Genomic DNA, 12,435 nt, shown 5'->3' on the forward strand with positions numbered 1-12,435 from the left:
GGGGGGGGAATCATGTAGCTAGCACTAGCTACATGATTAACCACTTAACATCTCAGTCGTTTTCAGCTTATGCATCCGAGCAATGTTCACCTCCCATTCATTAGCCTATAACTTTATCACTACTTATCACAATGAACTGATCTATATCTTGTTTTTTCCGCCACCAATTAGGCTTTCTTTGGGGGGTACATTTTGCTAAGAGCCACTTTACTGTAAATGCATTTTAACAGGAAGAATAAGAAAAAAAAAATGAAAAAATTCATTATTTGTCAGTTTTCGGCCATTATAGTTTTAAAATAATACATGCCTCCATAATTAAAACGTACGTATTGTTATTGCCCATTTGTCACGGTTATTTCACCATTTAAATTATGTCCCTATCACAATGTATCGCGACAATATTTTATTTGGAAATAAAAGAGCATTTTTCCGTTTTGCATACATCACTATTTACAAGCTTATAAAAAAAAATAGAGAGAAATATTTCATCTTTACATAGATATTTAAAAAGTTTAGACCCTTAGGTAAATATTTATGTGTTTTTTTTTTATAGTAATTTTTTTTTTTTTAATTAAACATTTTATGTGGGCATTTTTGGGAGGGTGGGATATAAAAGTGTTTTATTTGGGGAAATATTGGTTTATTGTAATGTTTTTGGGCATTTACTTGTAGTTTTACTTTTTGGCCACAAGATGGCAATCTCGATTTTTTTTACATGACGTCACTCTAAGCGTACAATGTACGCTTGGAGGGACACAGCTTCAGAAAGAGCGAAGCTTCCGAGAGAAGCTGTCGCTTTTTCAGCGGGGGAGAGGAATCAATGATCGGGCTCCATAGCCCGATACATTGATTCCGTGGCTACCGACTCCGCGGCCGGGAGTGCGCGTGCACGATCGGCCGCGGGAGCGCGCCTGTCCTTGACGTTTTTATACGTCAAGGAGGACAAAGTGGTTAAAAAAAAAAAAAAAAAAAATAGTGCTGCGCTGCCACCCTGGCGATGTTAATAGAACGCCAGGGTGGTTAAGCGCTCGTGCTAAAGTCCAGTGGTAAAATTGGCTAGTCATCTGCAGATTAAAATTGGATGTGTGTATGGAGCTTTACGCTGGGTACACACCATGAGTTTTTCGGTCGATTTTCCGTCCAATTCGATTATCCAATCGATTTCTGATTTGATTCTATTATCTTTTCTTATCTATTTCCATTCACTTCTATGAGAAATTGAACAGAAAAACGATCGAAAATAAGGTTGGACATGTCGGAAATTATCTATCAAACCATCTATCTAACACAAAATTGTATGGTGTGTACCTAGCATTAGTCCTTATGTCCATTGTCTTCAAAACACAATGCAATGATATGCCTATGCTACTTCCACATTGGTGCATCAGCTAGGCAGTGCATTGCGCGGGGATAACGTGCAGCATGTATGCATTTACAAGGCAACGTGCGTATTTATAGTTGTAGTGAAGAATACTTTCAATGGTACTGTATGCGTTACATCGCACTTCTAACATACATGCAACTTTTCTGCACCATAGGGACTTTTTGGCACCGTAACAATGGTATCCCAACATGCAGTGTGAAAGGACCCTTAGAATTTCCAATTTTTTTTCTGGTCATTTCCCTTGTTGCATTTGCTAGTGAAGCCATAAAGCTCTAGAGACTGCAAGGACAGGAAGTGATATCTGCAATAGGAAGCACAGACAGCGATAACAACCAGCCTAAGTTTCTTTTATTATTAGTTTGTAATTATAGAGCACCAACAGAGTATAAAGCCTTGTCACTAACTGTCCCTCAGAGGAGCTCACTATATAATCCTTTCTAAAGCCCCATCTACACTATACAATTTTTTTGTCCGATTCGATTCATTGATTCGATTCAATCTGGCATGTCCAATCGGGATTCGATTCGATTTGCCATTGTTTTGAAATGGCAAATCCAATTCGATCGGACATGTCAGATTGAATCGAATCAATGAATCGGACAAAAAAAAAAAATTGTATGGTGTACAATTAGGGCTATATCTAGGGCTATATGTTAGGGCTATATCACATTGCGCGCTTTACTGCGATTCAGCAGGCAAAATATCACGTTTTACCGCGACTTGCACTTGTGATCTCCGTTCAAGAGAATGAGAATCACGGCGCGATCGTCTCCAAAATGCTGCATGCAGCGCGTTTGCAATTGCAAATGCTGCAGTGAAAATGAATCCATAGAGTTACATCAGCAGCAGCTCTTTGCTGATCGCCGGTGATCAGCAACCACCAACCCCATTCCATCTAAACACTGAGTTTAAACACGAATTGTAGTGAAAACAACAATGCATAGAATTGCTTATTGTTTGCAATATTCGTTTAGGGATTATTTAGTCAGTGTTTGCCCATTGTAAAATATTTCCTCTCTCTGATATTCATTCTTAAAGGCCCACTATCACGATAAAAATAAGCCGTTATAAACCTGACAGGTTTTGGACTAGTTCATCTCCTCCTGGGGGATTCTCGTGGTTTTCTTTGTTTTCTAAAGCATTTCCTCAATGCCAGTTGCAAAGTCTAACTGACAAAATACTATACAGTTAAACTGCTGTTCAGGAAATGCTGTTGAAAACAAAGAAAACTGAGAATTTCCCATGAGGAAATGGGCTGGCCCAAAATCTGTCGATTCTGTCAGATTTTAACTTCCTACTTTTTATTCGCAATAGTGGTCTTTTAAATGGTGACATCTTTAGTCCTGCCAGGTGATCTACAATACATGAAATGTTCATTACTGAGCGTTCTATGCACAGAGGGAAATATTGCTTGCATGACAGTTGGAAAAAGCCATTATTTCCCACAATGCAACGAGGTTCACAGACAGCAAACTCTCATGACATCATACAGTAGAAGGGGTTTCACCACAATATCATCCATACAGACTCCCCAATGACCTATTCTAGAAAAGGTAAAGATTTCTCCCGTTAAAGGGGGTATCAGCTACTGATTGGAATGCAGTTCATTCCTTGGTTAAAATCCCTAGAACACCTAAAGCAAGATGAATATGGAGGCTACTAGATGTATTTCCTTTTAAAGAACACCAGTTGCCTGGCAGCCCTGCTGATCCATTTGGCTGCAGTAGTGTCTGAATAATACCAGAAACAAGCATGCAGCTAATCTTGTCAGATGTAACAGTAATGTCAGAAACTCTTCATATGCGGATGCTTGTTCAGGGTCTATGGCTAAAAGGCAAAGGGTCAGCAGGTTAGCCAGGCAACTGGTATTGCCTAAAAGGAAATTTGTCAGCCTCCATATCCGAAGAATCATTTTATTTCAGAATCCCTCTCAGTAGTCCTTAAAAAATGTGGACTAAAGGGTTTCAGACTGTGAACAGCGCTTAGCTGACTGACAGCCCATCATAGCAGGCCCAAGCAGCTTGTGACACATTAGGCATAACATGCAATGCTGGGACTTGCAGTTCTAAAGTCTTCCCCTTCCCAGCACCTTAGATCTACATAAGGTCAGACAGTGTTTTCTGTGTTATAAAGAACTGTCCTCATCATAAGTTCGTCCCTTCCCCGGACTCATACAGCACGCCTCACCCATCCTACCTTCCATGTCTTGCACTTCTCCCCCGCCATACGCCATTGTACTGCTGCTCATCTCGATCCCGGAAGTACACACCTCTAGTACCAATCAGCAACGCAGCGCTCCCTGTCAACAGCCAGTAGTATAGACGTCGTCGGAGGGACTAGGGAGAAGTTATGGAAACGCGCTGAGCGCGGAGGCTGCTGGGGAATGTAGTTTTTGAAGGGCAGATCCACAAGTGGAGTGGTGCGGTTAGCGGACTGATTCGCGCCTGCTGCAGCCTCCCTGGTCTCCATGTAGATCCGGCGAGGCGCGGGAGTATCGGTGCTGGTGCAGCCAGGGATGAGGAGGCCTGCCGTTATCGGTGAGTGTGGGGTCTGATTGTGTAGACACCACTGATCTGCATTGCTTGGGGGAGGCTCTGCCCAACTGTTATTCGGAGAAACACTTTGTCTGCTATTTGTGGGGGCACTCTGCCTCACTTTACTTGTGGGGGCACTCTGCCTCACTAGTTTTTGGAGGGTTGGCACTCTGGGAGCTATGTGGTACGTCTTGGTCTGTTACATGAAATGCACATTGCATAAATGTTTTAGGGGCACATGGCATAATGGTTTTGGGGTCACTCTATATACTTGCCATTGAGGAGGGGGGTTATTCTGCAAATTTAGTTTGGGGGCACGTTGCATATTTGTTTTTTGTGTGTGTGTTTTTTTTTTGGGGGGGGAGGGTGTACACTGTATCCTTGCTTTTGAGGGATGTCCAGTCTGACACTCTACACAAGGGGTGTGAAACTCTAATACAAAGTGGGGGTGCTAGTCTACTATTGGGCACCCTCTACAGAGGGAATTGTTGTGATTGGCCAAATAGTGGGGGCATGATTTACCACAACCTCTCTGACACCTAGCAGTCTGAGAGGGTCCTGTCCACTCAATCATGTTAGTGGAATTTTCCTATAAGATTTCCCCTGCTGGGTCCTCTAAAGCAGATTAGTGCCCAAAGTGGGCCGAAATTCAACACTGGGACCAAGTCGCAGACCAACCTCAATTTCTAGTGACCACCTCCCTCTTTACAAAGTCCCCCCCCCCCCCCCCATATAGTTCCCTGGTGGCTACTGACCTACCACTTTTTTCCCCCTATTTAGTACCCTGGTTTTTAGTGACACCCCCCCCCCCCCCCCTCCCAATACAGCGACTCCTGGTGTCTAATGCTTTCCCCCCTCCCTTTCCCATATGGCTGGTTGGTGATATAAGGTTTCTCCGCCAATATAACTTCCTTTGTGGTGTAGAGTGGGCCAAACATAATGCACAGTGAGGAAGCCACTTGCGGGCCAAATTTGATGGCTCTGCTGGCCAGACTGGCTGGAGTTTGGCAGGTGTGCTCTACACATTGGTGTTTGCTGAGTGCACATTGGGGTGCACACAGCACATTATATTGAGGGGGGGGGGATAGCATTACTCTGGCTATGGGAGACACTTGCTGTAATTGATACCTGCCTGTTTACATTATGTGTATATCGTTGGAATCTGTCATCATTTTGTAAGTGTTATTGATACCTGCCTGTCATTAGTATTATTTGTATATTCTTATTTGCTTGAATACAGTATTGACTTTTTTGATACATTACCACTTATTTGGTAATAACCACCCCTGCCCTTCTATCCATTGCACACTATGTGTGCTGTTTATTTTCACTTTTGTTGCAGTCACACTATGGTGCATATTATTATTTGGCATATAGTTTTTTATGTGGAACATGTTTTATTTGACTAAATAGAATATTGACTGAATGTAAAGGAAACCTAAAGTAATTGAAAAAAAAGCCAGTTTAACTTACCTGGAGCTTCTACCAGCCCCCTGAGGCCTCCCTGTGCCCACGCTGCGACAAACCGGTCCTTTTGCAGCGACCCACTTTAGATTCTAGTGACTCAGCGAGTTGATGGCCATTGCACCTGCTCAGCCCTGGCCGTATGCAGCCAGCAAAAGTGTGTAGTCTGACCAACGCTAGTCTACTTTCGGCGACCCAGCAGGAAACCTCATAGGGAACAATTCTCCAATCACAGCACCCTCTACAGCCACTGGCTATATAGTGTGGGCGTAGTTTACTACAACCTTTCTTAAATCTAGCAGTTCAAAAGTGCACTGTCCACTCAATCACCTTAACAGAATTTCCCTATGAGATTTCCTACTGGGTCCTCTAAAGTAGACTAGTGCCATCTGGTCCTCCAACAGTCTCAAGAACAGTGAACCGGCCCTTTGTCTAAACAGTTTAAAGGACTACTGTAGGGTGCTTGGGGGGAAAAAAGAGTTGAACTTACTTAGGGCTTCTAATGGTCCCCCACAGACGTCCTGTGCCCACACAGCCACTCACCGATGTTCCGGTCCCCGCCAACGGTTCATTTCCAGAATTTCTAACTTTAAAGTCAGAAAACCACTGCACCTGCGCAGACAGTACTGGGCCTGCGCAGTACACTCTCGGTGATTGGAGCGAGGGCGCCCAGGAGCAGTGGTTTTCCGACTTTAAAGTTGCAAATTCCTGAAATTAAACGTTGGCAGGTGTCAGAGCATCAGGGGCTGGCTGTGCGGGTGCAGGACGTCTGAGGGGGACCATTAGAAGGTAAGTTCAACTCTTTTTTTTTTTTTTTTCCCTCTACCCCCTACAGTACTTCTTTAATTCGAGATGAATTTACTTATCGCTTAATTGTATTCCTTTCCTATTGTTTATAGGGCATTCCTCAAGGCAAATACTTTTTTTGTTTTAATACTCTCCCTATAAACTAAACAAGCCACACCCACAGTTTTTCAGAGAGCCTTGGCAGGAGCAAGGGCTCATGGGAGCTCAGTCTGGGCAGGAGGAGGGGGAGGTATTACTAGCCAGAGATTTCAGAGGCAGAGGGGTGGAGGAAGGAGGAGGGGGATTAGGTTTTTTTTCACAGAAGGTGCAGATAAGCTTACCTGTGTGTAATGTTTACAAACAAGATGGCTGCTGTCATTGTATCACAGGAAGAAATAATCATATTCTGTTGTCTGCAGATAGATTTGCTGTGTAAACTATCTAAACTATCTAAACTTTACATAATATATATAGACAAGTTACTTGTTATAGTTCGTTTTTCATCTCGGATCCGAATCGGTCTCTGCAGTAAGACAAGTGGCCTGTTATAAGAGTATGCACAATCTAGGGATGTTATATATTGCATGGTTGCACACAAAGAGTGCCACACTCCATCTCAGCCTCTGCGCTCTAAGCAATGTATGCAACATTGGCTAGTTGCCATCCCCGTTGTCCAGCCTTAGCACAGGCTTTATAGACACCACTATGCATGTGCTGTGCATGATGGGGAGAGGCTGCCTGCTGCTTGTGTTTTATCCCTCTGCACCCCCTTTATTTCTTTCTTCATTAAGCTTTTTACCCCCCCCCCCCCCCCTCCAGACAAGGACCGTGCACTAGACAGCAATAGAACTTTGTTTTGAAACATGATGCCCAGTCAGCAGCCAGTGTAATTTGACTGGCAGAGGTTCCAATCAATGACTGTGCGGAGAATACTGCCAGATGGAGAGAAATGCTTGTGTCATAGCAGAAAAGAGCGGGCTGATGAGTACTAGTTACATGAGCAACATATTTGTTTACATAATCCAAGTCCCAGTCAGCCTGTTGATAAATGGAGCTCTGTTCCAATGCTTTGCAGAGCACGACAGAAGATACAATACAATATTAATATTTATTTGTGTATTTTTATTTATTTGTGTATTCTTTTAACTTTTATATAGAATCATACATATAACTATATTTAAAGAGAACCTGAGATGAATGCATATGCTGTATTTATACTTACCTGGTACTTCGTCCAGCCCCATGAGATGCATGGCATCACTTGCCGTCCTCTTTGGCCCCTCCGTCCTGCCATTATCTTCTCCGATAATTTATCCCACTGTGCTCTTCTGTGCATGCGCGGCTCGGCCGTGTGCGTGCCTCCTGTCGCGCTCCCACAACCGGGAGCGTTCTGCACCTGCACATCATTACTGCATGGTTGCAGAAAGCTCCGGTGTGCCCGGCCGAGCCATGCATAAGCTAAAGACCACAACTGGCCAGATTACCGGAGGAGATAGTGGCAGAACAAAGGGGCCAAAGAGGTCGGTGAGGGACACCATGCACCTCATGAGCCTGGAGGAAGTAGAAATACAGCATATGTATTCATCTCAGGTTACCTTTAATGGGAACCTTAAATGAGATGGATATGGATGTTTCCTTTTAAACAATACCAGATGCTTGGCTGTCCTGCTGACCTCTTTGACTGCAGTAGGGTGTGAATCACGCACCTGAAACAAGCATTCAGCTAATCCAGTCTGACTTCAGTCAGAGCACCTGATCTGCATGCTTGTTCAGGGGCTGTGGCTAAAAGTATTAGAGACACAGGATCAGCAGGAGAGTCAGGCAACTGGTATTATTTTAAAAGGAAAAATCCATATCCTTCTCAGTTTAGGTTCCCTTTAAGCATAGTGGATAGCAATCTTGCCTTGCAGTGATGGGTCCTTGATTCAAACCTGGGCCCTTATGTTTGCGTTGGTTTCCTGCGGGCGCTCCAGTCTCCTTCCAAGTTTAAAAAAAAAAAACAATACAGATACGTTTGTTGGCTTCCCCCAAATAATTGGCTTTAGACTATGATATGGACATATAACTATGGAAGGTATTAGACTGTGAGCTCCTCTGAGAGACAGCTAGTGATAAGACTGTGTGTAAAGTGTGATTTATACAGTATATATAGCAAATGAATAAGTGGAGTGTTGTACTGTGTTAGCCATCAGTAAAAGCATGTACTTTTTAATCAGGATGATACCATTTATTGGCTAACTTAGAGATAAATAAATAAAAAGTAAGCTTTTAGCTAATAAGCCTTCATCAGACTTTGTTCCTGCATATATGCAGGAGCTCTGTACAGTGATGTACTGCAGGGAACACATGATTCAATCCACCGTCCAATTGACTGGTATTCTGACAGGAAGTTGTATCTTGTGTACATGTCCAAATGGCTCCCGGTCGATTTTCAAATGATAGCGTTGCAAAATCAATCCAGTTATTGAACTGGAGCAGATCTGACATGTCAGAAATAATTATCTAATCCTGACAATCGGTTGAGAAATTGCATCGTGTATTTAGCATTATGTTCCAAGGGGGGGAGAAGGTGGGGACTTGAGGTATTGGTGGGACAATGCAAAAGAATAGTAAATCTCCAAATGAGGTTGCAGGACAGTTGTATTGTTTTGTCAGTTACATTGTTGTAGACACTTAGCGCTGTCAGCCCTAGTCAAGGTTAGTCTTTATCCTAGACCTGCTTTTCATTTTTTTGCCACTTACAGGGCTGGGATAACATATGCAGTTTAAAGATACCGTATGTACACATCTAAGTTTTTTTTTCTAGGCTGAAACGATCATTCATGATCATCTTGGTCAGAAATCTAAAACTGGTACAGGTGTCCCTTGATGTTGCTGACCTATTCTGTTTTGAGCTAGCCAGGTGGTTTGCTTCAATGTTCTCCTGTTCTGTGGGCACTTCAAATGAAGTTCCTTCAGCATGAGGTTTCTTGCATGTCTGCCTTCCACCTCTCTCCCTAGAGCAGAATCTACTGCTAAGCCAACAGCATGTTTGTACACCAATTATTTAAAAACCAGCCGAAAACGACTTCTGCAGATCATCTTAGGTGACCAACTCTAACCATGCTTAAAGCAATCCTGAAGCTATAAAAAAAAAAAAAAATAGATACTTACCTCATTAGAGGCAAGCCTTCAGATAGTCCATATCTTCGGACACAGTACTGTTTCAGAGCTGTGTCCCTCGACATCTAATGACGCGAGTGGCCGCCTGGCCGTACTGCGCATGCACAAGTACAGCTGCACAGGCCCAACAGAATGAAGGTGCTCGTGCACGGAGGAAAAAAAGATGTGCCTTCATTCCACAGGGATTGTGGTAACTGTAGTCACGCATGAGCAGTACGGACACACTCGGTTGCTCGTATTCGGAAGAAGCATATTCAACTATGGTATGTTTAGAGGGAAATGGAATGGTATGGTGTACGTCCCTGGGAGCGTCCTGCGCAGTAAGAGAGAGCCTCGTACTGCTCCTGCGCAGGGCGCTCCCAGCGACGGAATCGCGAACGAGGACACGCGCGGCCAGGGACGCGCAGGTACGGTGTCCATTGACTTGCAAGTTAGCGGTAACGAAACTTAGCCATGGTGGGGCACCAAAGGATCATTCCAGGATGCTGCGGGGGGCTGGCAGAAGCCCCAGGTAAGTGAAACTTCTTTTTTTTTCCCCATCTTTAATTTCTCTTTTAAAGGACCACTGCCGCAAAAATCTTAACATTTTTAAAATATATGTAAACACATAAAAATAAGAAGTATGCTTCTTCCTTAGTAAAATGAGCCATAGATTACTCTCCTATGTTGCTGTCACTTACAGTAGGTAGTAGAAATCTGACATTACCGACAGGTTTTGAGCTAGTCTATCCCTGAAAAAGATTTATACAACGATCCTGGCCAGTCTCCATGCTCTCTGCACACTTTTTTGGAAGTTGGACACAGCAACTGCCATTCACTAAGAGCCTTTCAAAATAAAGAAAACACTGACACCACCCCCATGAGAAGACGGGCTAGTCCAAAATATGTCAGTTCTGTCAGATTTCTACTATTTACTGTAAGTGACAGCAACATAGGAGAAAAGTCATTTATAGCCCATTTTGCTCTGGAAGAAATGTACTTCTTATATGTATATGTTTATATATATATATTTTAAATTTTATGATTTTCGCGAGAGAGGTCCTTTAAGAAATGTCCGTATTATGTTTGATGTTTAAGTGCTAGTTAAAGAGACTCCGTAACAAAAATTGCATCCTGTTTTTTATCATTCTACAAGTTCCAAAAGCTATTGTAAGGTGTTCTGGCTTACTGCAGCATGTTCTACTATCACCATCTCTGTAATAAATCAACTTATCTCTCTCTTGTCAGACTTGTCAGCCTGTGTCTGGAAGGGTGCCAAGTTCTTCAGTGTTGTGGTTCTGTGATGCATCTCCCCCCTCCAGGCCCCTCTCTGCACACTGCCTGTGTATTATTTAGATTAGGGCAGCTTCTCTCTTCTCTTTTACAAGCTAGATAAATCCTCCTCTGAGCTGGCTGGGCTTTCACATACTAAGGAATTACATACAGGCAGAGCTGTCTGCACTCTGTAGGAAGAAACATCCTGACACTTCAGTGGAAGATAGCTGCAGGGGGAAAGAAACACACAAATGATCTCTTGAGATTCAAAAGGAAGGGTGTATACAGCCTGCTTGTGTATGGATGTATTTTCTATGTGTGGACATACTGTACATCAACCTACTTCCTGTTTTGGTGGCCATTTTGTTTGTTTATAAACAAACTTTTTAAAACTGTTTTTAACCACTTTTAATGCGGCGAGGAGCGGCGAAATTGTGACAGAGGGTAATAGGAGATGTCCCCTAACGCACTGGTATGTTTACTTTTGTGCGATTTTAACAATACAGATTATCTTTAAGTGCTCAGTTGCGTTGCAAAATAATTCTGCATGTTGACTCACTGCCCGTACAGTTCTATGGGCCTGTTCACAATACCGCTATGTAACTCATTGTGTTATTCTAACGCTCTGCATGCAGGCTTTGTATTAAAGTCTATGTTCAGTCTCCATTGCAGTTCATAGTCATTGTAACTCATGCATTATACAACTGACCACTGTGAATAGAGTCATGTCAGGAAATCTGTTTATAAGTGTAATTTTTTTTTTTATTGCAATAAAGGTACAAGACAAGAGATGCTAGCTTATTGCTCAGAGGTGCAGACAAGCTGCAAAGCTTTGTAAAGCTGTCATAGGCCAAAACTTTAAACTTTTTTTATTGTTTTCTCCTCGCAAAGTGGTTAGCTGTCATTTCAGGTCACTGTATATTGTATATTTACCATTACAAAGGCATTTTACTTTAATCTTAAAATGTATTGTACGGGGCTCACTTCTAACAAAGTGCGGTATGGCATTTTCACATACATTATCATCCAGCTTCTGCCTGAGTGTGGCCAAATGAGGTAGGATGTTTATAAGGCTGCAGGTAATATTAGTAAAGCCATTCACACATGCTAAACTAAACCTAGCCCAGATAGGCATTAGAGGCTTTTCTGGTTGAAAATCTAGCTTGTAAACAGGTGTCCCCAAAACTTGCTTAAAGGGATACTGTAGGGGGGGTCGGGGTAAAATGAGCTGAACTTACCCGGGGCTTCTAATGGTCCCCCGCAGACATCCTGTGTTGGCGCAGCCGCTCACCGATGCTCCGGCCCCGCCTCCGGTTCACTTCTGGAATTTCTGACTTTAAAGTCAGAAAACCACTGCGCCTGCGTTGCCGTGTCCTCGATCCCGCTGATGTCATCAAGAGCGCACAGTGCAGGCCCAGTATGGTCTGTGTCTGCGCAGTACACTCCTGGTGACATTAGCGGGAGCGAGGACACGGCAACGCAGGCGCAGTGGTTTTCTGACTTAAAGTCAGAAATTCCAGAAGTAAACCGGAGGCGGGGCCGGAGCATCAGTGAGTGGCTGCGCCAACACAGGATGTCTGCGGGGGACCATTAGAAGCCCCGGGTAAGTTCAGCTCATTTTCCCCCGTCCCCCCTACAGTATCCCTTTAAAGATCTTGCGAAGTCCAAGTGCCTTGTTCCTCTACATACAGTGGTTTGCAAAAGTATTCGCCCCCCCTTGAAGTTTTCCACATTTTGTCATATTACTGCCACAAACAGGAATCAATTTTATTGGAATTCCACATGAAAGACCAATACAAAGTGGTGTACATGTGAGAAGTGGAACGAAAATCATACACGATTCCAAACATT

At 43.3% G+C, this 12,435-nt stretch overlaps 1 protein-coding gene across 1 annotated transcript in view; it reads right to left on the minus strand.

Annotated features, from left to right (window-relative positions):
- PPP1R7 (protein phosphatase 1 regulatory subunit 7) overlaps positions 1 to 3,684 on the minus strand; it is a 44,974-nt gene extending 41,290 nt beyond the window's left edge. Inside the window, exon 1 of the mRNA XM_068280629.1 lies at positions 3,581 to 3,684. Within this exon, the coding sequence (XP_068136730.1) occupies positions 3,581 to 3,632 (52 nt within the window). The 5' untranslated portion in view covers positions 3,633 to 3,684. The remainder of the gene's footprint in view (positions 1 to 3,580) is intronic.
- Between the last annotated feature and the right edge of the window lie 8,751 nt (positions 3,685 to 12,435).

Source organism: Hyperolius riggenbachi, chromosome 4 (assembly GCF_040937935.1).
Source record: "Hyperolius riggenbachi isolate aHypRig1 chromosome 4, aHypRig1.pri, whole genome shotgun sequence".
NCBI lineage: Eukaryota > Metazoa > Chordata > Amphibia > Anura > Hyperoliidae > Hyperolius > Hyperolius riggenbachi.